This window comes from Tupaia chinensis, unplaced genomic scaffold (genome assembly GCF_000334495.1).
Source record: "Tupaia chinensis unplaced genomic scaffold, TupChi_1.0 Scaffold000201_1, whole genome shotgun sequence".
Lineage (NCBI taxonomy): Eukaryota > Metazoa > Chordata > Mammalia > Scandentia > Tupaiidae > Tupaia > Tupaia belangeri.
This window is the reverse complement of record NW_006159676.1, coordinates 559,023-586,983: the sequence shown is the minus strand read 5'-3', so window position 1 is coordinate 586,983 and position 27,961 is coordinate 559,023. Positions and strand designations below refer to the sequence as shown.

The window sequence follows — 27,961 nt, the reverse complement described above, 5'->3', positions numbered from 1 at the left end:
CTTTCAGAAGCCATCCCACGTTTTCCTTTGGGCCCATCTTCTCCCTGCCCGATACATGGAGGAACTTGCTGAAAGAGGCCTGTTTGTGAATAGCCTATGGTACGTGGTGCTCAAAGACAAACAGGCAAAAGCCACCCTTTAGTAAGGTTCTTTTCAACATTGAGGAATATATCAACTTGTGCACTTTTTATTTTGGTGTGTAAGTCAGCCTAGCAAATTGACCGATAATGATAACTACGTTTGGTCAGTAACATGCAAGTTTGGTCTGTTCTGGGTGTCTCTTGGTCAGTACCTTCTCAGATCTACTTTCAGTTGAAGTTAGGGCCTCCTGATTACTGTTCCCCTCCTCCCCCAGGACCCAGCAGGCAGAGGAGCAGGGCCGGAGGAGAGCTGGTTTATAGCAGCTTCCTCCCCTTTTCTGAGGTGCACTCAGTCCATGCACAGCACCCCATTAAGGTGCTCGTCTATTCCCAGGTGCACGGGAGTCAGACTCTGCTGCTTGTGTTCTTGGACATGGCATCTGCTCTTGGATTTCACCTTGGGGATCCTGGTTGCCCAGGAGGTATACACTGCCCACTTGCTGAGAGTTGGCCCTTATGTTGGGTGGCAAGGATAAAAAATGGCTTTAGAAAAAACAGACTTCACAGAAAAAAACAGTGCAAATGGCCCTTTATCAAGATACCAGTGATTCTCAATCTCTCTTAATCATGCACGTTGGCACTTCATGGAGACATTTCTGACTGTCTAGCAAACACCCAGAAGTAGACACCGTCGTGGTAGTGAGGATCAGCCACTTCCGTGATTGCTTTTGGGGATTCCCACTTCCTCAAAGAGGGATTTGAAATAATTAGCAAAACTACATGTGTTTTTACCTTTTGCTCCAGTAATTTCGTCTGTTGAAATGTATTTCAAAGACACAGTATCAAAATAAAGAAAGGCCTAGGTATAGTGGCTTGTGCTGATAAGACAGTGCTGTTCAAGGTTGGACTGCTTGGGAGATAGGAGTTTGATTCCTGATTCAGTTTGCTGGGAGTGTTTGTGCATGTCTGTGATCCCGGCAACTCAGGCATGAGGGTCACAAGTTCCAGGTTGACCTGGACTAGACCCTGTCTATAGAAGAGCCAGTGTAGAGGTGCATGCCTATAGTTTCAGCTAGAAGGCTGAGGCGAGGAGGATCATGACAGAGACCCTGCCTTTTTTTTTTTTTTTAAAGAGATTTTTGCTATAGGTCATGTCTGTTCATAGGAGAGACAGAGAGTGAGAAAAAACCTCCCAGGGGGATGGCCACATTGTAGTCCTTTCTCTATTCTCTTTGGGACTTGGGGCATGCATGCACATGTGCCGGGCATGAGTTTCAAGCCTCTGAGTCCGGGACTCCAACTGCAGGTGGCCATGTAGAAGTTCAACACCGTAACTACTACACCACATGCTGACCCCCAGGCCCTGTCTTAAAATAGAAAGGGTTAAGCGAGCCACATACCACATAGCCAATTGCGTGGCTCAAATCCTGGACCCAGTGGCCTGAAAAAACATACCAGCTACATGTGCATACATGCTCAAAATCCCAGTAGGTTTGAGAAATGTAGAAGGGATTGCAGTGTGACAATATCCCATTGGGGGTGCTTTCTCCTCCCTTTCTCTGGCAGTCGCTGTGCCCTCTAGCAAATTTTTTTCAGAAGGCAAGGATTGTGACAGAACTGTGACTCAAAAAACTGGCTTGTGAGTCAGTCAAGGCTGGGGCTTAGGTGACTGATTAGGGTGGGTCTGTAAGAGTGGAACTGAGCCCCCTGAGCAAGGGGGGAAGGGAGACACGTTTTCCTGTGTTGTGGTGATAGGATTACCGGGTGAAGAGACTAGTGGAGAAAAGAACAAAGGGGGATTTAGTGTGTAGGCTCTTACCTCAGGAAAGGTGTGGGGGGGGTATCGTCCTATGTGCATTTGCTCATACTTTTTACAAGTATGAAGTTATTAACTGTAAACGAGCTCTATGGTCACTTTGAGGAGGAGGGGTGCAGAGGACACCAGAATTCTGGGAAACTTCTAGTGTCCTTTCTACTTCGTGTGTGTTTGAATAATCATTTTATTTAACTTTGTTTATTTTAAAATTTGACCACAGGTACAGAGTGAGAGAGAGAGAAAGTGAAAAACCACGCCAGCCCCTCTACTTTGTGTTTTATGTAAGATAGAAACTGGGCTAGTGGTAAGGGAGATAGTCCCTAAAAATAAACAATTAATGAAATAAATCTAGGTGCATGTCACTTATGACTCAAGTTGGTTAACTTCTCAGAAAGGATTTATTGCCCACGACTTTATTTTTTTAATTAAAAAAGATAATTTTATTTATTTATTGGTATTCTTCAATTTGACTAGAGAGAGAGAGAGGGGAGAAGAGAGGAGGCAAGCCATTAGGTCCGGGACACTAACCACAGTTGACCATGTAGGAGTCCAGCACCTCAACCACCACCCCACCTGCTGGCCCCACACTTGACTATTTTTAAATTTTTATTTTAAAAAATTGGACCCTGGGGCCGGCAGGTGGCATAGTGGTTCAGGCACTGGAAAGCCATGTGGCCAGCCGTGGTTCAAGTCCCAGACCTGGTGGCTTACTTTCTCTCTTTCTCTCTTTCTCTGTCCCTCTCTGGTCAAATAAAAACAAACAAACAGATAAATAAAGTTAAATAAGATGATTCTTTTAAAAAAAAAATTGGGGGACCAGCAGATAGTGTTCTGGCTATGTCACTGGATTCCCATGTAGTCGACCACAGTTCGAGTTCCGGACCCAGTGGCTTAAACTCACACTGGACGCACTTACGCGCATGAGTGTGTGTGTGTGTGTGTGTGTGTGCGCGCGCCCATGATCCCAAGAGGAGAAGGGATTGTGCAGTGGCCATCCCCCTAGAGGGTGATTTCTTGCTTTCTGTCTCTCTGTCTTTCTGGCAAGGGCACACGCCCTATAGCAAAAGCCTCTCCTAGAAAAAAAAAAATTGACCCACCAGTGGCATGGTGGTAAAGGCAGCTGGATCACGCATAGTGGACTGTGCGGTTGAGTCCTGGACCTGGCGGCCTGAGAAACATGGCGGCCTGAGAAACATGCTTGGTATATTTGTAAGTATGTCCAAGTCCCAGGAAGAGGGGGTTATGAGGAGAAGGGATTGTGGCATGGCCACCCCCATGGGGGGGTGTTTTTATTCCCCTTCTTTCTCTGGTGAGTATACATGCCCTATAGTAATTTAAAAAAAAATTGTGTGGGACACGTGCACTTGGCAGAGAAAGTGAGCGTCCCTTGATGGGCATATGTTCACTCTGCAATCGCCCCCGCCCCCACTCCTTCTCCAGGGCATACATACAGCTGCACTCAGCATGTTGTTCAAGCCACCAAGGCTGAGATTCAAACCACGGTTGGGCTTATGGGGGATCCAGGTTTGTATACATAGCATTGGACTGTCATGTACCAGGAGTGGCCCTGTGGACGACATTAAAGTTTTTTTTTTTTAAATAACTTTTTTATGTATCTTTATTTATTTATTTGTCTGTTTATTTTAATTTGACCATAGAGGGACAGAGAGAGAGAAAGTGAGAAAGCAAGCCACCAGGTCCAAGACTAGAACCATGGTCAGCCATGTGGAAATCCAACACCCTTAACCACCATGGCACCTGCTGGCCCCAGACATTAAAGTTTTTTAAAAAAATAATTATTGGGGTTGGAAGGTAGTGTGGCGGTTAAAGGCGTTGAAATCCCATGTGGCTGACAGTGGTTCGAGTCCTAGACCTGGTGGCTTGTTTTATCGCTTTCCCTTTCTCTCACTCTCTGTGTCTGGGCGAATGAAAAAATAATGACAAATGGTATTAAATAAATAGCTCTTTTAAAAATATTTTAAAAAGAAGAACTAATTAATTAGACCACAGAGAGAAAGAAGTGATAAAGCAAGCCACCAGGTCCAGGGTTCGAACTGTAGCTGACCATGTGAGAGTCCAGCGCCTTAACCACCATGCCCTCTAATGGCACTTGTGCATGACTTTAAAATATAGTAGTTTGAGGAACCAGCAGTTAGCGTAATGGCTATGTTGCTGGGCTCCCACGTAGTCGACCATGGTTCGCGTTCCAGACCCGGTGGCTTAAAACTCACGCCAGGCGCGTGTGCGTACGTGCCCAAGATCCCGAGAGGAGAATGGAGGAGGAGGGATTGCGGCGTGACCATCTCCCCTGGGGGGTGATTTCTTGCTTTCTGTCTCTATGTCTCTCTCTCTCTGGCGAGCGCATGTGCCCTATAGCGAAAACCTCTACCAAAAAAAAAAAACCTGACTGATTGCTTTAGTGAGATATGTCATAAGTACAAACTAAAATCTTTAAAAAATTTAAACTGTTTTTGGGGTGATAATTTTGGTTTTAGGATAATTATACTAATATTTCTGTTGTGTGATGTGGGGAAAAAAACAGGTCTCTTAAGAACCAGGTACTTGGGGACCAGCAGATGGCATGGTGGTTAAGATGCTGGACACTCCCACATGGCCGAACGCAGTTCGGGTACCAGACCTGGTGACTTGCTTTCTCACTCCCCTCCACCCCCCCTCTGTGTATCTCTCTCTGGTCAAATTAAAATGAATGAATGAATACATAAAATTAAATAAATAATTTTTTTAAAAAAAGAACCAGATACTTAACACAAAAGAAAAAGGCAGATATAAAATCAGAGTACAGTCATGTGTTTAGCAATAGAAGGTACATTTTGAGAAATGCATCATTGGGTGATTCCCCTTCTTTGGTGAACATCATAGAGCGTGCTCACATACACCGTGGTGGTACAGCTTACTACATACACATATACATACCCAACATCAGCTTTAGGCCTCTGGGTCTGAGACTTGGACCGTGGTCAACTCTATGGGGGGAGTTCAGCAATGTAACCATTACGCCATCTGCTGGTCCCCCCTTGGGTGCTCTGTAAACTACCAGATCTGGGATCAAACTATGGAGATAGCCATGTGATAGCCAGAACCCTTTTTCTTTTTTTCTTTTTTTTTTTTTTGGAGAGGTTTTCGCTATAGGGCACGTGCGCTCGCCAGCCAGACAGAGAGAGACAGAAAGCGAGAAATCACCCCCCAGGGGGGATGGTCACGCTGCAGTCTCCTCCATTCTCCTCTCGGGATCCTGGGCATGCACGCATACGCGCCTGGCGTGAGTTTTAAGCCACCGGGTCCGGGACATGAAGTGTGATCGACTACGTGGGAGTTCAGCGACATAGCCACTACGCTAACTGCTGGTTCCCGGAGCTGGTAGATTTTTGACCACATTTAAGTCCAGCATGGATTGAAGGGTGGCTGTTAAATTGTTGAGGGTGTGGGGGATAGGAGTATGGTCTCATTGCTTATGTAAGAGGTAAGTCCTGAACCTTTCATTCATAAGAGCATGTTGTGTAGGATTTGTTTCACAAAAGGTAGTGGGACATAGGGAGAGAGGAGTAGCATGTGGAAGACACAAGATTGGCTCCCTATTGGCTGACATGGTTCTCTACTTCTGTGAACATGTTTGAAATTTTCCTTAATAAAATGTAAAAATTGGGTTTGACTCGGGCTTTCCCTCAGGGAGCAGATTGTCCAGGCCGAGGAACAGTGATTGACATAAGTTGGGTTGATACCTGCTTGTGGGTATTTTCAATGCAAGCAGGAAGCCTTCCGTGGAGATTCTGGAATTTCTGTGAGGGACTGTGGCCCCTGAGTCCCCAACAGCCTATCATGACAACATTCTGTTTTCTGTGATAACAGCACTCACAGCCACCTTCACGGAGCTCTCAGAAAATAGGAGTGGTCACGTAGGTGCCGATCTTCTCAGGTGAGGCACCTGGAGGTGAACCTAACTTTCTGATACTTTGTTTATTTTTGCCTTCCATAAGTAAGAAATGGGTAGACACTGCAGCAGGGTCTTGATACCACCATCCACCCCCGGCTTGAGCCAGCTCTGGATCATGGGCACACACGGTGATGTACGCAGGGAGGTCTTTGAACATGAACCTGGAACCTGCAACCTGTGGCCTTGTATAGCCTTTGTTGTGTTTTACCACTGTGCTGCTGTTTGGCCCTGCTTTCTGATTCTGATTTACTAGTTGTGCTACTGGTAGCAGCTTCCCTACTGGGAGCCTTCTTTTCCTCTCCCACTTCCCAGCACCTCAGCACATCCTGCCACCATGTGGTGTTCTTCACTTCAGAACTCTTTAATAGGAGTTACTACTTTCTTGGTTAAAGGCCAGTCTCACCTCCTGGTGTTCTCATCCACCACAGTGGTCATAGTCAATGAAGAGTGGACAAAGTGTGTGGTTAACTGGTCTTCAGCAAGACTGTTTCATGAAAAGTAGTGCTTCAAAATTGTGGTCTAGGGATCCAGCTAACAATGTGGGTGGGACCTCAGTCCTGCCTCTCTCTGGGAAGATAGTCCTGTACTGTGTCCACTGTGAATCCCCCTCCACATTCTCTCTGCAAATCCTGGGGCTCATGGTGCTCCAGGTGGGAGGCCTGTTGTTGCAACACCCAGGGGTATCCGTGGGGCCCATTCAGCTCTGGTCCCTAGTAGAAACTTAAGCAGGTGGTTGGACTAATGGATGAATGAAACACTTTCTGAGATTGAGGCCTGTGGCACATCCCCAGTAGTGTGTTAATATAAAGCCACAGTGTGGGTGTGTTTATTTTTTCCCTGAGAGAGGGAGAGGGAGAGAGAGAAGGAGTGAAACAGGCATCTCCCACTGGTTCACAATGTTGCAGTTTTATTTACCTCCAGCCTCAGCCAGTCAGAGTAATAGGTATGCATGACCTGGCATGTACAGGGAGGCTTAAGGCCACTAACCCAGGACCTTCCCACATGGCCTCAGGATTTGGAAGTGCCGTGTTACCAGTGTGCCAGGTTTTGTTTTGATTTTAAGTAGTGTTATGCCTGTGACAAGGCCGGACTTAAAACAGTGCTCTTCTAGTAGTGGCCTGAGGCCCCAGCCTTGCTCTCTCAGCCTTGGCTCCTCATTAGTGAATTGTCCCTGTGTGACCTATATGGTCACACTTTCAGGTGTTGGCCTCTCTGATGGAGAAGGTTCCTAATTTTCATCTGTACCATAGGTTTACTGCAACCTCATTCACTGTGAGAACTCATAGTTAGTGTCACTAGGAGGGGCTCTTTGGTGGTTTGGAGTCATCTTATGCAAAAGGAACCTCTTTACCAGTAAACTTGTTACCCTCCCCTCTTTTTAATTGCCTTAGGGCTAGTGTACTCACAAGAGAGGAATGGAGAATTAGAGGAAAAGAGAGAGCAAACCCCCAATGGGGCTTGGTCACACCACAGTCTCTTCTCCATTTCACCATCCTGTTGGTATTTTAGGTTCAAATGTACACATACCTGATGGTTTTTTGTTTTTGTTTTTTAAGAATTATTTAATTAAAAAATATATTCTTTTTTTTTTTTCTTTTTAAAATTTGACCAGAGAGAGACACAGAGAGATAGGGAGGGAAAGTGAGAAAGCTTGTCACTAGGTCGGGGACTCGATCTGTAGTTGGCCATGTGGGAGTGTCCAGTGCCTTTACCACCATGCTACCTGCTGGTCCCCATACCTGGTGTTTTTTTAAGCTTTCAGAACTGAGGTCTGCACTGCAGTCTGCCATGCGGTATCCAACTCTTTTAACCATTAGGCTATGAGGCTGACCCTGAATATATACTGTATTATGTTTATCCATTTATTCATTGATGAGCATTTTGGGTTGGTCCTGCTTTCTAGCTATTGTGAATCATGTTGTTTTTAACATTTATGCATAGGTTTTTGTTTGAATGTCTATATTAATTTCCTTGGGGTAAATATCTAGGAGTGGGATTGCTGGGTCATAGGGTAATTTTATGTTTAACTTTTTTGAGGAGTTGCCACATTATTGTGTGGTTTTACATCCCTACCAGCAACGTATGAGGGTTCTGATTTCTCTAAATCTTCAATAACCTTATTTTCTTCTTCTTCTTCTTCTTTTTTTAACACAATAGCTATCCTACTGGGCATGAGATAGTAACTCATAGTGATTTTGATGTGCATTTCCCTAGTGAAAAATGCTATAGACCATCTTTTCATGTTTTTATTGGCCATTTATGTATGGAGAGCTGTCTATTGAAGTACTTTCCTCATTTTTTAAAAAAGTTTATTTTATTTATGTTAGTGCATACCTGCACGTGAAGCAAGCTCAAGTGTGGGGAGGTGTGCCATCTGCAGGGTCTCCGTATGCCTTGATTCTCTTTCCTCAGCCTTACAGCTTTGCAGGATCCTGGGTGTGTACAACACACGTGTTTCAAGGCAACCAGGGATCTGAACCTACAGTCAGCAAGTGGATTCCAGCACCTCAGTTCAGTACCCTACTGAGTGCACCACCGAGCCTGTTTTGTCCATTTTTTAACTGAGTTAACTTTTTGTTCTTTTAAGAATGCTTTGTGTATTTTGCACATGAGAGTCTTATCAGGTACATAATTTGCAAACATTTTCTCCCATTCCATAGGTTTTTCATTCTTTTGATAATGTCCTTTGATACACAAAAAATTTTGATGTATTCCAAAATATCGTTCCTTTTTTGTTGCTAACTGTTGCTGTTCCTGTCATATCCAAGAGTCCATTGCCAAATTCAAGGTTGTGATTTCTTTCTTTCTTTTTCTTTTCTTTTTCTTTCTTTCTTTTCTTTTTTTTTTTTTTTTTTTTTTAAAGAGATTTTTGCTATAGGTATGTGTGCTTGCCAGAGACACAGAGAGAAAATGAGAAATCATCCGTCTGGGGATGGCCACTCCACAGTCCCTTCTTTCGGGGTTTTGGGAATGCATGCACATGCACCCAAATGTGAGTTTCAAGCCACTATATCCAGGACTTGAATTGCAGTCATGTGGGAGTTCAGCTCCTTAACCACTATGCCACCTGCTGTCCCCGAAGGTCATGAAATTTTACTCCTATGTTTTTCCCTAAGAGTTTTATAGGTTTAGCTCTTTAATAATTGGGTCTGTGATCCGTTTTCAGTTAATTTTCAACTGTGGTGTGAGGTAAGAGCTTTACTTCTTTTTGATCATTATTTTTTCTGTTGGCATGAAGACATTTGGGTTATTCAAACAGGATGATAGCTGGGAATACTGGAGGGAAAGTCTCTTTTTTCTTTTTCTTTTTTAAAATTTTTTGTTGTCATCGTAGGATAGGTATGCTAGCTGAAGAGAGACAGAGGGAAGGTGAGAAAACGCTCCCCCTTCAACCCCCTCAGAGAGGTGACCAAGCCACAATCCATTCTCCTCTCAGGATTTAGGGTATGTGCACTCATGCCCCTGGTGTGTTTCTCAAACTGCTGGATCCGGGACTTGAACTGTGAAGTTGGCCGTCATTCCAGCCACCTTAACCACCATACCACCTGGCTGGCTCAGTTTTTTTTTCCTTCCATATCTTTTCCATGAGAGAGATAGACACTCTCTCTCTATCTCACTCTCATTCTCAACAGGATGCCAGCTTGGAAGAATCAGGGTATATCTGGTGTGTTTAGATTGATCTGAGACCTGAACCCAGGGATTCCCCACGTGGCTCCAGTATTACACAGTCCTGCGCTACCCCTTGTGCCACAGTGGCTGCACCTGAAAGTACTTTATTCTCATGTATTAACAGATGTGTATCCAATACCTCTTCTTTATCCAGTGCCAAGCATTGTGTCATACAGGCTCTGGGCCCTGGGACAGTAGCACTAAACAAAGAGGTATCCCCCTCCCTCTTAGGGGTAGGAGCACACAGAGAGGTGAGTGACTAGAGGCAAGTGGCAAGATCTGGCCTTGTGGCCTAGTGGTTAAGGGTGCTGGGTCCTACATGACTGACAGTGCAGTTGGAATCCTGGCCCTCATGACTTGAAAAACAAACCAGACACACATGTGTGCATGTCCTTTATAGGATGGAGAAATAGAGGAGGGCTTTTGGTATGACTACACCCCGTGGGGGGAGGCTTACTCTGTTGCGCTGTCTCTCCCTTCCATGTCTCTCTGATGAGTGCCTGCACTCTGAACATTCAAAAAAAAAAAGAGAGAGAAAGTCAAGTGGCATTTTAGTAAAAGCAGTATAGAGACCCACCTAGGAGTGTATGTGGAGGGAGATTGATGTCACTTTGTGTATAACAGGAGGAAGGAGTGCTCTAGGCAGAGGGAGCAGAAGGTGCAAAGCCACCAAGGTGGGAATGAACCTATCATCCAGGATACCAGTGTGGCCAGAAAACAAGGCTGGGCTGAGGGAAGGGGGGTGAGGCAGAGGTGGCTAGAGACAGGACCTTGTGGTTAGGGCCAGAGCTTGACTTCTACCTTATCCAGTATTGTGTTTTATGAAGGGCACTAATGCCGCATCCCCCTATGTGTATACTTCACTTACAAGCTCAGCTCAGCTGTTGCCCAGAGGCTGCTGCGGGTGTAGGTGTCACTCCCAGAACTCTTCTGCTCCCAGGGGGAGGATTTTCACCCATGTGTGTATTGCAGAGGGTAGAAGTACGAATTCTGTCCCAGCTGTTACAGCTGGAAGTGCCATAAGGACTGATTGTGAGCAGGCCCGTGGGCACAGATTCACTTTGGTGTGAGAAGTAGGTTTCCCTGCCAGCTCTGGTCCTCCCTGGGGCCCTCGGATGCCTCAGGATAAATGCAGAATGCAGGTAGGAGCTTGACAAAGGGAGTCGTTGGTGTTACCGTGTCACAGTGTTGCTGCTGTCCTGACAAAAACAGCAAGATGTGTATCTGGTTCTTTTTAACTTTCCTCCCAGGAACCCATAAAGCTTTTCTGACCCTTCCTGGAATTTTCTATACTAAACCTGCTATTTCCATCCATAGGCTTTGATGGAGCTGGTGGTCAGGGCTGTGGCTAAGCTTGGCCCTGAGGGACTGTGGCCCTGAAAGGGTTACGGCCTCCCATTTTGTGATGTGACGCCCGATGGGCATGTCACAGATGGCATGGAAATGGAAGGCGTAACCCTTCATAGACCATGTAGGCTCACAGCCCAGGAGGCAGCTGGGAGGAGACAGAGATCTGTTTTCTTCCCGCTAGAGGGGAGCCCTTCATGAGAGGCACCTTCATTTCTGTGTTGTCGGCTAGTCAGTTGGCATCTGTTTCTCTGTCTGGGGCCACAGGATCGGGCTTGGCATAGCCTGATGGACGGTGGCTCAGGGCCCACGTGGGACCGCTTCCAGTAGCTAGTCTCAGGTGGGTGGCATTGGGTGCTGAGTACTTCTGAGACATCACACCCAGAAGCCAAATCCTGTCCTTCAGCAGAAGCCCTGGGAGCCGGCAGTAGTTTTACAGATACTCATTGCTTCCCATATTTCTCCCCATGAGCCGTGATCAGTTTAGATGCCCATTTCCTATTGTTTGGCCCAACTTGGGGGTGATGACAGGCTTTCATCTTATATTACTAGGAAAGGTTGCTCAGAGGCTACTGCTCAGGCCATGATGCACAAGGAGCTGAGTGATGTCCACGTGGGGTCCCTTGCCTGGCCTGTGTGTGGTTCTGTTCCTTTTTTGTACATTTTCATGTGATTGGCTGTGTCCAGAAAGAAAGAGGCATGACTCCTATGTCATCTTCTCCATAGGAACTATACTTCGCCAGCTTTTTCTCCCAGATGACTTTAGCAGGAGAGGTTAACATCTGGAGACCTGGCCCTCCCAGGCCTGGCCTTGCACATCCCCACATCTAGAGATGACTTGTCCCCAAAATTGCATTGTTTTGCACACAGCACTGGAGTGAGATGCTATCTGCACTGTTCTCTGCTTTTTAGGCTTAGCTGTGATTTGCCTTGTAGAATTTGAAGACCATCATTTTTTTTTTAAAGAATTATTTATTTTTATTTATTAATTTACTTAAATTTGACCAGAGAGAGAGAGGAAGTGATAAAGCAAACCCCAGGTCCAGGACTCAAACCATGATTGGCCATGTGGGAGTTCCAGCGCCTTAACCACCATGCCACCTGCTGGTCCCTATTACAGGGATTTTAATGTTAATTTAAAATTTTCTGTGACATTTTGCTCTCTCCATTCATTTCGTTAAATAGATTTTTAAAAAACCATTGTCTCAAAGGCATCTTTTACAAGTTCTTCACCTAATCCTGATGGCGTGTTCGCTCGCCAGAAAGACAGAGAGAGACAGAGAGATAGAAAGTGGGAAATCATCCGCCAGGGAGGATGGCCACGCTGCAGTCCCTTCCCCTTCATTCTTTCAAGATCTTGGGCACACAGCACACGAGCCCAGCGTGAATTTAAGCCACTGGGGGTGGGACTCGAACCACGGTCAACTACATGAGAGTCTAGTAACATAGCCATTACGTTAACTACTGATCCCGACATCTTAAAATTTTTTAAGGAATGACTTATTTAATTCCATTTGTTACTATTTCTTTAATTTGACCAGAGAGAGAAAGGGAAAACGAGAAAGCAAGCTGCCAGGTTCAAGGCTTGAACTGCAATAGGAATGTAACCTCCACGCCACCTGCTGGCCCTACTTCTTTCATTTTTAATAACCTGCATCTCTGGGTAGTTCTAGAACTAAGGACTAAAGATGGTGAATGGATGTCCTGGTCTGTGTCTGCCTCCGATCCTTTCCATGAGTTGGTGATAGGAACCATGAAGGTGTCGGTCAGTAACATTTTAGGTGGAGATCTAGGAAGGGACCTCATCATTGACATTCAGCAGTGAAATACAGGGCCACATCTGGATGGCCATATCTGAACCCTCTGCTTGGAGAAGGCAGCTGAAGTGCTCCTGAACTTAACCTCTCTCTGTGACTCCTGCATCTGTGGGGGCTGTTGTATGCTTCCCCACACCCAGGGGAGCCTCAGTGCTTGCATTTATGTATTAGGTAGCTGGAGGAAGGAGGTGTATCATCTAAATTGTGTACATCTGCCCGTGTCTTTCTGGAGTGTGTTCTGTGCCTGATTAAGGCTCTATTGAGTGGGGTGGTCCCTCCTTACCAGGGTTGTGATTGTCCAGCTCTCCATTCAGGACCCACCACCTCAATCCCGTGGGGGAGGCCCAGTCTTCAGTGTATTCCATCGAACCAGGATGTTTGGGCATTTTCGTGTGATTGGCTGTGTCTACGGGAAGAAAAAAAAAAGACCTCTTAAGTGACCTCATTGCATTTCAAAAACACTTCACAAGTTTGAATCTTGTGCCAGCAGGTGGCATGGTAGTTAAATTATGTGAAGTAGTGGGACCAAGTGAGGTTCAGCACTAGTGATTCATAAGCGTTTTGCTAATCCACCTGGATGAAGAATCTTGGCTGAAGAAGCTGGTGCTGAAGTAGAAGAGGTGGGCTGGTCCTGGGCTTGTGTTTCCCATGTCGATGATTCTGGCCCTTGTGTCTTATCTTATTTCTACATTTTTTGGTTTTCCTTATTCTTGAAGCAGGTGAATCAAAAAACATGGACACTGATCACTCATGGGAACTGCTGTTCTTTTGATCCGAGTTGAACAGAAAAGAAAGACCTTTTCTGAGATACTTGGACAAGATTGGAAATGGGAGGAGGGCATTAAAACCTGTGTACGTGTGGATGTGTTGTGTATGTTAGAATAAGTGAGTGTGGGTGTGCTGTTCGAGATTGCTCCAGGTGTAACCAGCCTGGTGTGCTACAGCTTTGGGAGATGGGGAAGTGTGTTTCACTGTTTGTCGAGTCTGTGGTCTGTAGGCAGTGTGTCTAGCTTGTAGAGCTGGATACTTTTAAGTCAGGAATGCTGTCTGGTTCTCTTCCCTCTCCCTCACTTCTGGCCGCCCTTGGCTTCTTCAGAACCCATAGCCCAGGCTGGCCCGAGGGCTCCCTGCTTTGGCACTGAGATCCTCACCGTGACGTGAGAGACCAACGGTGAGGCTATACATGCATGAAAAGCCTTTGAGAGAGCTACTAACCCCCCTCAGACAGGGCAGAAGTTATTGGTCATGGCTCTCATTTTTGTAAAGTGGCCACCCACAGTGTGGATGTGCTGCTTTAGCCTCTCTTTAACACCAGGCAGAAGGCTTGGGAAGTGCATATTCAGTGCCCAGGTCCAGGGAGCCCAAGTACAGACAGTGACTTTGTTCTGGGACCTTGGTTTATCTCCTCAGCTGGAGCAGGGTGCCTGCCCGCCCTGGAGTGGATAGTTGAGTGCGAAGTAGAGGAGGGGTGATCTCGAGATGTGGTTCTGGACCCTGGATGCTCCCCACCTAGATAAAGAGTCCTTGGTGTACATGACTCATCTCTATCCTAGCCCACGAGGGCCAGGCCCAGTTACCCTTAAACCCCAGGGCAACTCGGTTCCCCCAGACTCCTGGAGGAGACTTGGCTTCAGAGATTTGGTTTCATGCTTTCCACCTGGCCTCTTAACACCCCGTCTTCAGTGAGTCTTCTGGTCCCCCTGCTGGACCCTGCGCCTGCTCAGGTCCTCCTGAGCCCCAGTGCTTCGCTCTGCTGCTCTGGCACCTGTGCTGAGGAAACGTGTGTTTCTGTAACTGGGTTAAAGTTTCATCCACTGCAGTAATTGAGTTTATAGCACATAATTTCCTTCTACAAGGGACCTATTTATCTTGAGAGTTCCAAGTATGTGAGGCTTTTAGGACAGTATAAAATTGCCCCTGCTGCAAGCTGTCTTTTCTACACTTGGCACTTTCCGAAACTAAATTTCTTCCAACTTGTCAAAGAGTTAACCTTGAGACCTGGGCTCGGATTGAATTCACATGTTCTAGTTCTTTTTGGAAACCTACTTTTCTCCTTATTGAGCTCTGCTGTAAGGAAGACATGAACACTAGTTAGGTATTGTTTTGGCCAGGAGAAACACCAGGCTAGGGGCTGGAAAACCATGGTGGTTTGTGGCCTGTTCTGATAAAGTTTTACTGGGATACAAACATGCTCGTGCAAGCATGTACCAGGGGACTTCAGAAAGTATGCGGAAAATGAGATTAAAGTACAAGTTTATTATGGTACAAACAAAGGGGAAAAAATGAAATCCATGCATAATTTTTCACAATGCACATTTTCCTGAAATTTTTGAATGCCCTTTGTCTTACCAAAACTGTAGTGCAGAGTGGTCATATCAGACATCGAATGGGCAAAAATGTTGTCTGTGTCCCTATAAGGAAATGCCCACTTCTCTACTTAGTGAAACCAGTGAACTTGCCACCTACAACTAGTGCACAAAATCGGGATGCCCAGATCTCAGACGTGTACCAGGCCCTGCCTGTATAGGCCACACCCATCTCCTTTTGGGGTCAACTGCCTCTTTTAGCATTATTGTTATAACCCAGAAACCGCAGCCGACTCATATCCCCTGCAAACCCCAGCTCTTTCCTGAGATAAGGGATCAGGCCGTGCAGTGTGGATGTCCTAGCTGGTGAACACATGTAGGTGTGCTATTCCAGGGTCTGCCTTTGTTGCTCAGGCCAGCCCCAATCTTGTGCTCCTTTTGCCTCAGCCTCCTGAGTCACTGGGATTATAAACATATGCCACTGCACCTGGCCTTTAGACTATTCTGGGAATCAAACCTAGGCCTCCTATGTGGGTCCAAGGAAATTTTTTATTTTAATTTTTAAAAATGTTTAAAAATTATTTGTTTAATATTTGACGAGAGGGGGAGGAGGGGAGGGAGGGAGGGAGGAAGGGAAAGACGGAAAGTAAGTGAGAGAACAAGCGGGCAGGTCTGGGACTTTGGTCAGCCATGTGGCAGTCCAGCACTTTAACCACTGTGCCACCTGCTGGTCCCAGTCTTTTTTTTTTTTAAATTGCCAGAGGGCACATGTACCAGACAGAAATGGAGAAAGGGAGAAAGTTTCCTCAATGGGGGATGGTCACTCTGCAGTCCTTTCGCAGAGTGGAATTTTAGGCATGCACTCAAGCACCTGGTATGATTTTCTAACTGCAGAGACCAGAATTCAAACAAGTGTCAGCCATGTGGAATCTGAATCCCTTCGCCAATAGGTTTTGGGGCCAGCCTCTGACCACTCTTAGAATCAAACCTAGGCCTCCTATGTGGGTCCAAGGAAATTTTTTATTTTAATTTTTAAAAATGTTTAAAAATTATTTGTTTAATATTTGACGAGAGGGGGAGGAGGGGAGGGAGGGAGGGAGGAAGGGAAAGACGGAAAGTAAGTGAGAGAACAAGCGGGCAGGTCTGGGACTTTGGTCAGCCATGTGGCAGTCCAGCACTTTAACCACTGTGCCACCTGCTGGTCCCAGTCTTTTTTTTTTTTAAATTGCCAGAGGGCACATGTACCAGACAGAAATGGAGAAAGGGAGAAAGTTTCCTCAATGGGGGATGGTCACTCTGCAGTCCTTTCGCAGAGTGGAATTTTAGGCATGCACTCAAGCACCTGGTATGATTTTCTAACTGCAGAGACCAGAATTCAAACAAGTGTCAGCCATGTGGAATCTGAATCCCTTCGCCAATAGGTTTTGGGGCCAGCCTCTGACAACTCTTAATTCTCTCTGGCATGGGTTCCATAGAGGCATCTGAGGATAGCTGCTCTGTCCCTCCTTACTGATGAACACGCTTGTTACTTGAGTCCTACCATGTGTTTGGCACTCTACGTGAAAACAGATCATTTAAACGTCATTAACGAAAGACGCTTTTAGACCATACAGTGGAGTGTTCTACGGCAGGTAGCTTTCTGGACTTCATATTCCTCCACCTCATGGGGAGTCTTCAACTCACAGGTCTTCATACATCTTCAGCTCTTGGAAGTGCTCGTGAGTGGCACCTGTCATCCGTGGTATGAGAGGCTCTGGGCACATGCCAATGTGCACCTCGCCACCATTGATCTTGTCCTGGGACCACTGCAAGGGGTGGGTCTCTGCCCTGTGTCTTCTTGGTGTAGGTCTTTGAAGGCCCAGGGCCCAGCCTGGTGACATACAAAAGAGAGCACATCGCCTGTTTCTAGAGTGTCTTTAGTTTTCAGATCACTATGGGTTAAGAATCCAACTTCAGTCAGCAAGTAGTAAGACTTGTTTTCCTTTGTCATCTTTGAGAAAACCTATAGCCAGGACTGATATGGCTTCTCCTTCCTTGGCCCTCCCTGCTCAGTGGCTTCACCCATGCCGTTCCCCTGCTTAGAATGTCTTCCCCGTCCCTATTCCCGTCTTGGTCTCAGTCTGGCAGGCGCCATTTCAATCTGCATGCTATCCAGAAAGCCAGAGTGCAGGAGATTTTTACGAAAGCACTTTACTTGTTTGTTCCACTTTGCCCTGTAGGGCAGCCCCAGGAATCACACGCTTTATGAGGATCATTTACAGAAATGTAGGTTTAACTCAGTGCATACCAAGCCCATACTGTTTGCTCCACACTGAAATGAAGATAAATGGAAAAAAGAAGTTTCTGCCATTGAAGAGTTTAGCTTCTTCAAGCCAAGAGGAGAGAGGAAGCTGTAGAGTGGTGTGGGGGCTGCTGTGGTCCTGGTCACCATCCTGGCAAGGGACACTGTGGCCTGCTGCTTGACTATGAAGGCCATGCAGGGAGGCTGGTGTAGAGCTGAGCTGAAGGGCTTGGGGTTACTCCTGGAATCTGGATTGTGGTGCGGAAGGTAGTTTTAGTTTTGTTGTTTTGTGTGTGCGCGCATGCATGTGCGTGTGTGTGTTTAAGGTTTTTGCCTTAGGGCATGTGTGCTAGCTGGAGTGAGAGACAGGTACAATGAAAGGGAAAGTGAGAAATCACTCCCCAGGCAGGATGGGCACACCACAGCCCCTTCTTCATTCTCCTCCCAGTCTTGGGCACACGTGTACATGTGCCCAGCATGATTTTCAAGCCACTGAGTCCAGTAGTCAAACCATCATCGCCTGTGTGGGAGTCCAGCAACGTAACCACTACATCTGCTGGCCCTAAGAAGGTAGTTTTGTTTTGTTTTTTTCCTCTTTTTTTTTGGAGAGATTTTCACTGTAGGGCGCGTGCACTCGCCAGACAGACAGAGAGAGACAGAGAGACAGAAAGCGAGAACTCCCCCCCCAGGGGGATGGCCACGCCTCAATCCCTTCTCCTCCATTCTCCTCTCGGGATCTTGGGCACGCACGCACACGCGCCCAGCGTGAGTTTAAGCCGCCGGGTCCGGGACTCGAACCGTGGTCGACTACATGGGAGTCCAGTGACATAGCCATTATACTAACTGCTGGTCCCAGCTATGTTTTGTTTTGTTTTTTTCCTCTTTTTTTTTGGAGAGATTTTCACTGTAGGGCGCGTGCACTCGCCAGACAGACAGAGAGAGACATAGAGACAGAGAGACAGAAAGCGAGAAATCATCCCCCAGGGGGGATGGTCACGCCGCAATCCCTTCTCCTCCATTCTCCTCTCGGGATCTTGGGCACGCACGCACACGCGCCCAGCGTGAGTTTTAAGCCACCGGGTCCGGGATGTGAACCGCGGTCGACTACGTGGGAGTCCAGCGACATAGCCATTATGCTAACTGCTGGTCCCTGTTTTGTTTTGTTTTGTTTTAAGAGCTAGTTTTGCTATAGGGCACATACGCTTGCATGAGAGACAGAGAGACAGGAAGTGAGAAATCCTCCCCCGCCCCCCACTCACCCAGAGGAGGTGGCCACACCTCATTCCCTTCTCCATTATTCTCTTGGGATCTTAGGCATGCACGCACACATCCCCAGCATGAGTTTTAAGCCGCCGAGTCCATCACTTGAACCATGGTTGACTATGTGGGAGTCCAGCGACATAGCCATTATGCCTTCCGCTGGTCCCCCAAGGTAGATTTCTTTTAATCCACATGGACATTTCCAAGAACCAGTGGGAAAGAAGCACTGGCATTCTATCTGGACCACTGAAGTTTACAAACGTGTTCCTCATGTATCCTTGATTTTGTTCTCCTACACGCCCCCTTTTGCCCTGGGGAGCCTCCTATTCTGAATGTTGTTGGCCCTTCCCCCCAGTTCACGTGTGTATTCTCAATTCTCAATCTTTGCAGGTGAGGACATTGTTTTGTCTGGTTCTTTTTAAAGTTTGCTATAGGGTGTGTACGTTCTCCAGAAAGGAAGAGAAAGTAAGAAAGCACTGGGTCCCCTAGGAGGGATGGCCATGCCACAGTCCCTTCTCTTCCACTCTCCTCTCTGGATTTTAGGCATGCATTCAGTCCCTGGTGTATTTCTCAAGCCACTGGTCTGTGACTCAGACTGTGCAGTTGGCCACGTGAGATGCAGCCATGCTAACCACCTGGTTGGCCCTCTAGATGTTTTTCAATCTTCGTTTTCTTTGAGTACAAGGCTGGTGCTTAGTCACTGTTAAAAGAAAGAATTCAAATAATATAGTAATCCTCCCATATATCTGGAGGATCTGTCTCAAGACTTCCGTGGATGTGTGAAACTTGACAGTAGTATCCCACCCTATTCAGGTTGAATGTCCCTAATCTGAAAACCCAAAGAGCTGCAAAGTACAAAATTTTTGAGGACCGACGTAATGCCACAAGTGGGAAATTCCACCACAGCCGTCATCATAGGGACAGGTCACACTCAAAAATGCTGCACTACAAAAATATTCTATGAAATTATCCCAAGGCTATGTGTGTAAGGTATATGTGAAGTAAATGAATGTCATTCTTAGACTCGGCTCCCATCTCCAAGATACCTCAATATGTATAAACAAATATACCCAAACCTGCAAAAGTGAAATCTTAAACATGTCTAGGGGTCCAGCAGATCCAGCCATGCTAACCACCTGGTTGGCCCTCTAGAATTTTTTTAGCCTTCATTTTCTTTGAGTACAAGGCTGGTGCATAGTCACTGTTAAAAGAAATCATTCTGGGAACCAGCAGTTAGCGTAATGGCTGTGTCACTGGACTCCCCTGTAGTCGACTGCGGTTCGCGTCCTGGACCCGGTGGCTTAAAACTCACGCCGGGCGCGTGTGCGTGCATGCCCAAGATCCCGAGAGGAGAATGGAGGAGAAGGGATTGCGGCGTGACCATCCCCCCAGGGGAGTGATTTCTCGCTTTCTGTCTCTGTGTCTCTCTCTGTCTGTCGAGCGCACGCGCCCTATAGCAAAAATCTCTCAAAAAAAAAAAAATCATTCAAATATCATAGTAATCCCCCCATGTATCTGGAGGATCTGCAGTGGTTAGTTTGCTCGACTCAAGTGTAGCCAACCATAGTTCAAGTTCCGGACCCGGCGGCTTAAAATTCACAGCAGTCACATGTGCATCCATGCCCAAAAATTTGAAGAGAGAATGGAGGAGAAGCGATTATAGCATGGCCATCCACCCAGGAGTTGATTTTTCTCTTTCTGTCTCTCCGGCAAGCACATATGTGCCCTGTTGCAAAAATCTCTCTAAAAACAACAAGAACAACAACAAAAACCCACTTCTTCTGGTCCTGAGCAAATAAGGTACTACTCCACTGTGTTTCTTCTTATACATGCATTCATACCTCTGCGTAAAGTTTGATTTATAAATTAGGCACAGTAAGAGATTAACAGCAATAAATAATGAAAGAAAACAATTACAACAGTATACTATAGTGGAAGTTATGTAAACATGATGTCTTTCTCAAAATATCTTAGTATTTTCATGCCACTGTTCACCATGGGTAACTGAAACTGTGGATTTTTTTTAAGAGGGAGGACTACTCTGCAGAAGTGTTTACTACAGAAAGCGAAAGTTTCTTACTACTCGACTTGTCAGAAATGATTACTACCCATTCTGGTCTCCTGTTCCTTTCAGTTTTGATTTTAGTACAAATTTTTTTCAGTTTTATTCTGTAGATGATAAACTTTTTTTTTTTTTTTTGGAGAGTTTTTTTGCTATAGGGGTGCTAGACAGAAAGACAGAAAGCGAGAAATCATCCCCTGAGGGGATGGCCACACCACAATCCCTTCTCCTCCATTCTCCTCTCGGGATCTTGGGCATGCACGCACACGCACCCGGCACGAGTTTAAGCTACCGGGTCTGGGACTCAAGCCACTATTGACTACATGGGAGTCCAGCGACATAGCCATTACGCCGCCCACTGCTGGTCCTGATAAACATTCTTAAAACCAGGTGAGTGGTACAGTACTATTCTGTAACCTGATTTTTTTTTTTCTTTCAAAGTTTACCCATTCATTCCTTCATGAGAGTAAGAGAGAGAGAGAGAGATACAGACACCTTCCCTCCCACCCCCCAGCAGGGTTCCCATTCCTATTCCCACCTCTAGCCCTAGCCAGCGTGAATCATATGCATGCACTGTATACCTGGCATTTTAGACTGTGAACCCAGGATCCTTTCATTTCTTTCTTTTGTCCTTTAATTTGTCATAGGGTGTGTGCACTCGCCAGAGAGAGAAAGTGAGAAAGCTCCACCAGGGAGGATGACCACACTGCAATCCCTTCTCTTCCATGCTCTCAGGATTTTGGGCATGCACATACAGCTGGTGTATCTCAAGCTGTCGGGTCCAAGACTCAAATTGTGAAGTCTGCCTTGTGGGACCCATCCATGTTAACCATCCATGCCAACCAGCTGGCCTTAGGATGCACCTTGCAACTCGATTTTTCTCATCACTCCATGTCTCTTCACAGTTTGTCTGTGGGTGTAGGGGTGGGGAAACTGAGGCTCAGAGATTGGTAATTTCCCCTTGGCCCGTCAGTGAGTGCAAGAGTGAGCTGTACCTTGGGCTCACTTCTCTGTGTGTGTCTGGAGGCTGACTGCTGGAATCCTCTCTCTCCCAGTTTAAGTTGCATCCTTCTGGGCTATGTTGCCTCAAGGAGGGTGGACGTGAAGAGTGGGGTGGTGGCACAGCTCCAGCCTGGGGCACTGAGACCCTTCTGTGCTGTGTGTCTGTGTGGAGGCGGGTAATGAATGCACACAGGATGAGGGTGGGACCTGTGTATCTTGAATGTTTGACTCGGCCAGTGGCCAATGAAGTTGGCAGCTGGACCCTTTCGTTGTCTGAGTCAGCACTGTTTGCTTCATATTCATGGGTCCTTCTTCCTTCCTGACGGGAAACGGTGCCCCATGCAGCCCTGTGGACATGGCTGGGCCCCAGGCTCCTTGGTATCTCCATGTGGTTCTCTCTAGGTCTCAGGCTCAGCATGTCCATACTGTACACTCCCACCTTCCTCCTTGAAGCCTGCTCCTTCCATCTCAGCAAGACCCAATCCATTTCACCAGTTGCTCAGGTGTGAACAAAGCAGCAAAGCAACCCTCCCTCTCCTTGCATCTAGCATTTAGTCGGCTCATCTCCCCACTGCTCTGGATCCCATTCCTGGGCTGAGCTGCCCATAGCTGAACTGGCCCCTCCGCACCCGTTCCCCTCTGATCTTCACCTCATCTGTTCTCTAGCCAGATGATCCTTAAGAGGAAGTGCTTCCCTGAGGTGAAAGGCTAGGTCATGGGTGGGGTGCTCTGCCCCACCACCCACTTCCTTGAAAACTCCTACGTGCCTTTGTGGCTCCCTTGGACACCTGTGTTCCTGACCACCCCTTTCTACCCGACCCCTGGCCCTCTGCTCACTGACCGCCTGTGCTCTGCCTTCTTTCCCCACAGCACAGCACCTGACTCCTCCTCAGTCATGTCACTCCTTCCTCAGCTGTGCTTTCCCCAGCATCACCTTTGAGTCTCAGGTGCCTGTGGCAGTCCCAGGCCATAGGAGAGGCTCAGGGAGTTGTTTCTGGGTGAGGAGTTAGGAAAAAGCACTTTAAGTCCACTCTTCAGACCATCACTTCTGTTTTCTGCCAGGAATCTAACTCCTTGTCAGAGAGCCTGTTCATGTTTGAAAGAGGAGTGTCCCTCGCATTACTACTAGTGTAGTGTGATATGGGGAGCATGTTAGAGTATAATAATAGTAATAGTACTGGTAAGAATACCTCAGTGGGGACCAGCAGTTGGCATAGTGGCTATGTTGCTGGACTCCCATGTAGTCCACTGCGGTTCGAATCCCAGACCTGGTGGCTTAAACTCACACTGGGCGTGTATGCATGTGTGCCCAAGATCCTGAGAGGAGAATGGAGGAGAAGGAATTGTGGTATGGCCATCCCCCCTGGGGGGTGGTTTCTCTCTTTCTCTCTGTCTGTTTTTGTCTTCCTGGTAAGTGCACGTGCCCTATAGCAAAAATCTCCATCTCCCCCACCAAAAAAAAAAAAAAAAATCCTCAGCATTTGGGCCATATGACTTGTTTATTTACTACATGCATACACACACACACACACACACACACACACACACACACACTTTCAAGTTATCAAGCCTTTAAGGATTCAGTATGCCTGCCCTGTGCTTTTAAAATTCTGCTTTCTGCTGCAGTGTCATTCAGTATTTTGGAATTATTTTAGAATGTGTTTTCTGCCCAGGGTCCTCAGACCAGTTGGCTGGGGGCCTTTGAAACAAGCAGCATTTTGGGAGAGGTTACTGAAATTTGCATCTACCCCAAAGCCCTGCCAGTACTTGGTGGCCTGGCCCCATGGTCCTGAGGCTGGTTGAGGCTCAGGTGCCTTTAGCTTGGCCAGAACCTGCTGCGGTCTTGGTTCTCAGCTGAGGAAGACCTGGACTGTGTCCCTACATCTCCCTGCCCATCTTCACCTCAGAAGAGGCAGTACTAGTTCTCCAGGCTGTTCAGTCTGGGGTGATTGGAGAGAATGAGAAGGAGCAGCTGAGGCTGATGGGGTTCCAGCCCTGGTGACCTTAGCACCCTCATCTTTAAAATAGGCACACCACTGCCAGGATTCAGCCTCCATAAAAGGGGGTTGTGTGGAGGCTGGCAGTTCCTGATGAGCTCGTGGTGGAACTTCTGTGGCTGGAGCTGCTTTCCCCAGTGCCCTTCTCCTCTCCTGCAGAACTTTGAAATGAATCTTAGTTGCCTAATTGGCCGGCAGGGCCCATGTGGCTTCTAAGGAAGTGTTCTAACCCTCTGCAGAGGCTTCACTGCTCTCTGCTGAAGTCTTCTGTCACTCTTCATTCCTGAAGGCTAGTTTCTTCCTGACAGCTCTGGCGTCGTCCCTGGGTTTCGCCCACAGTGTGGTGGCTACCAGCTCTGGTAACCTGCTCTACCCTGGAGCAGATGCCCTGTGATGACTGGGGATTGGTCAACAGGCCTCAGGTCAACCTGAGTGGCTGTAGAGGAGGCTGCAACCCCAGGGAGTTCGCTGAGCTGTGCCCTCTCACATGGCTGGGCCCGCCCCCTCCAGCTGTGCTTGTCTTTCCTGAGATGGGGGAAGGGTGCAGCAGGCTCCCCCAGCTGCCTGCCTCAGAGGCACAGGGTGGGCGGGTGCTGTGAGGCCAACCATCAGTTCTGAGCCTGGGGTTGGCAGAGTTCCAGGCCTCTGGCTTCATAGTGAGCTGCCCTGACACTGCGTGTAGCCAGCATGCGCCGGCAGACTCTCAGGCCCTCTGTCGGAGCCCCCAGCAAACCATCAGAACTGGGGGTCTAGGTCAGGAGTCCCTGGGGCTGGAGGGAGCAGACTTGTGGATGGCACGGCCCTGCTCTGTCCTGGCTCCCCCGAGCCGCTGGGAAGCCTCTTGTCTTGCACCAGTAACACACTGGCCTGGTCAGTGTGGTCACCAGTGCTGCCTTATCCCCATCCGTGTGAGCATTTGGAAGGGCTTCACGTAGTCTCGGATTCTGGTGAGCTTTGTGAAACAGAGCTCAGTGCCTGCAGTGCCAGATGCTGTGCTTGGGGGGGCCCTGCCTGTCTGGAGCAGAGGTGGGTCACAGGGAAGGGGCAACCTGTTTGAGTGGTGGTGCAGGTACATTCTCCCTGTCTTCCCTGAGGACCCCCCCACAGTAGAAACCAAGCCAGATTGGGAGCTTCTCTCTTAGCAACCAATTCCTGGCCCCCCCACCCCAACTCAAGTGGTGTCCTCCTCCACTGAGATCCTGGTCTCCCCTCACCTAGGCAGGCTCCACCCTAGCCCTGGGCCAGGGAGTGCGTGTCTCTGCTATGAAGTTAGCCACCAAACCCAAAAACTACTTCTCAGCAAATTCCTACAACATCTGAGGAGCTCCTGCCTCATGCTAGGAGAGATGACCTGCCCCTCCCCTGTGAAAGAGGGTTGGAGAGGGGTTGGTGACCAACCCTCTGAGGGCAGTGACTTGTCTGCGGTCTCATGGGGAGACAGGACAGTCAGGGAGCAGGTCAGACAGGATTGGCAGTCTAGAGATGTTAGAAACCACAGAACTTCATGGCTAAGACGGTCCTGTCACCTTCCTGTTGGGCAGTGAGGAGACCTCCACACACAGAAGTAAAGCAGCTGCCAGCTGAGGAGGGACTGGGCAGGTGCAGAGAGGCAGGCCCCGGGGGCGGCTGGGGGACGTGTATTTGGTGGAGGGTGGGTGGTGGGTGTGAACTGGACACCAGGAGAGGATAGAGGGGGGCAGGTAGAGTCGAAGTCTAAGAGCCTATGCTATCAAGGCGCTTGCCCCCCCCAACCCCCAGCTCATGTTAGGGCTAGACCTTGTCATCCGGGTAGTATTGAAAGAAAGAAGTTATTGGGCCCTACTTCTATCCAGACTGGGCAAGGAGCACAGCTTCCCCAGGCCTGTGGGGGGTACCCCAGGGGTGATGTGGCCATGAAGAGACTTGCTCGGTTTGCTCCTTTTGGGTGGACCACTTGTTAGAGCAGATGCCTGGGTGCCCTGACTGGCCGTGCTGACCTGAGCCTGAGCAGACGACCCATGCTTCTTCTGCTCAGGAGTGTGAAGCAGCGGGTGCATCCTTTACTTTCAGTCTAAGTCCATAGAAGGGGGAATTCAAGCAGGGCCCAGCACTATTGCTCATTTGCGAAATCACTCCTTGAAAGAGATCGCAAGGAAGCAGCCAGCTCACGATGTGTCCCATATGTGGTGACAGGGTCCCTTCCTTGTCTTGCGCTGCCCTCACCTCCCAGAAGGTGGCCTTGGGACTGAGTCTACTCTACCTTGCCCAGAACAGGCCTCCTCAGGGTGTTTACCAGAGAGGAAGTGGAGGCACCAGAAAGATGGGTGCTCTGGCTGCGAGCACACAGATAGAACCGGAAGGCTTCAGCATAGAGCATGCCACAGGTGTGAATCAGGTTCTCTGTTGGACTCATACACAGTGGACCCCGACTGTCTTGTGGGAAACTATGACACTTTGGGAATTTCAACTAGAGCTCAGCAGCTAAATTTCTTTTTTGTCCTCTGGTGAACTCCAGGGTGGTTTTCTAAGACCCCGATTCTTTCAGACTTGGTTTTGTGTCCTGGCCTGTTGAACGTCGAGGCCAGGGCTCGGAGCGGCCCCTTTAAGAGTGCTCTTGTCTGGACCCTGCTGTGGAATGCCAGCCGCCTCCCCGCAGACAGACATGGCTGTGCTGTCCTGTCTCCGTGAGGGTTAACAACACTTCAGCTTGTTGTCTGGAACCGGTTCAGACTGGTTTTCTGGAAAGTGCTTTGTCTCTCAGACTGAATCCTGGGAAGGGTCATGTGGAGCCCAGTGATGTCATGGGATCAAAAACTGACTCAGCTGTTTTTTTTCCTTCTTTTTCTTTCTTCTTTAAATCAAGATATGTGTGTGCCGCAGGTACAGGGCGGTGACACGTTGACAGACCAGGCCAGGCCTCACTCTCCTCAAAGTGTACCTTGCTGGCAACCAAAGGGTTAAACGTGACACCCACCCCCCACACACACACACCCGCCCCTTGGAGGTGAGCAGGGAGTAAGGGGACTTCCTTTCACTGAAGGAGAGAAGCCAGGGGTCAACCTGAGTCATCACAGTGCAGGGTTGGACCTGAACCGGACCTTGCTCCTGAGACCGTGGGATCAGCCCCTTCCAGCATCTGAGCCACTGCCAAGCCGGTGAAGGTGCTTAGGGTCTATAGCAGGTAGTTCAGATCCAGAACAGTTTCCCCTGTGGGCTCTAGAGTCCAGAATGTGCAGAAAAGTGTGCAGAATTCTTCTCTGATAAGCAGCCACTTCCCATCGTCCTGTCTGGGTCCCCACAGGCCTGTGATAGGGCAGGGCACAGCTCAGCTCAAGTGCTCTGACACACAGGGGAGGCCTCCGCTCCGGCCCTGGCCTTCCCCAAGGCAATGAAGAAATGTGTTTGTTGTACCTACTTCTATTGTCACACAGCAAGGAGAACACTGCATCCCAAAAAAGTTTCTGAGAATGTAGCAACTTCACCGAGTCCACTTAAAATGTTATCTCTTTTTTCCCCAAACTTCAGAATGACTGAAGAAGCATGCCGAACACGGAGTCAGAAACGAGCACTTGAACGAGACCCGACAGAGGACGATGCGGACATTAAAAAAATAAAGATGGAGAGAGGATTGTTGGCTTCAGACTTAAATACTGACGGAGACATGAGGGTGACACCTGAGCCTGGGGCAGGCTCAACCCAAGGATTGCTGAGGACAGCAGAGGCCCCAGCTGAGAGCAGAGGCGACGGGCAGGCTGGCGATGGGCCCGTGGACATGCGCACCTCGCATAGGTGAGTGGGAGGAGCAGGAGGGAGGGGCTGGACCTGGAGACAGGCCCAGTGCATGTGTGGAGGTAGGGACAGGCCACTCCCCAGGTCCTGTCAGGCCTGCAGGGAGCAGCTCTGGTAGGTTGCCCTGGGCTCCAGTGGTTATGCTGTCCTGGCCAGGGGACTTCCCTCCAGGGAACCTGGGTTCCAGACATCAATGGTCCAAGGGGTGGGTCTCACAGGAAAAGGAGTAGTACCTCCACTGGCAGGGGACTGCCATTAGTAGGTCTTTGCTAAAGACATACCTATTGTCGGGAACCAGCAGTTAGCATAATGGCTATGTCTCTGGACTCCCACGTAGTCTGCCGTGGTTCGCGTCCCGGACCCGGTGGCTTAAAACTCACGCCGGGCACGTGTGCGTGCATGCCCAAGATCCTGAGAGGAGAATGGAGGAGAAGGGATTGCGGCGTGACCATCCCCCTTGGGGGGTGATTTCTCGCTTTCTGTCTCTCTGTCTCTCTCTGTCTGTCTGGCAAGCGCACGCACCCTATAGCGAAAATCTCTCCAAAAAAAGAAAAAAAAGACATACCTATTGTCTATCCAACTCAGTGCTTTCTGTTTGTAGGGA

The 27,961-nt window shown here is 48.2% G+C and overlaps 1 protein-coding gene across 1 annotated transcript in view; it reads left to right on the top strand.

The window, feature by feature from the left end:
• Nucleotides 1–27,961, top strand: part of GATAD2A (GATA zinc finger domain containing 2A) — a 94,546-nt gene that overhangs the window by 16,643 nt on the left and 49,942 nt on the right. Inside the window, 1 exon segment of the mRNA XM_006147092.3 lies at nucleotides 27,094–27,357. Coding sequence (XP_006147154.1) covers nucleotides 27,095–27,357 — 263 coding nt within the window. The 5' untranslated portion in view covers nucleotide 27,094.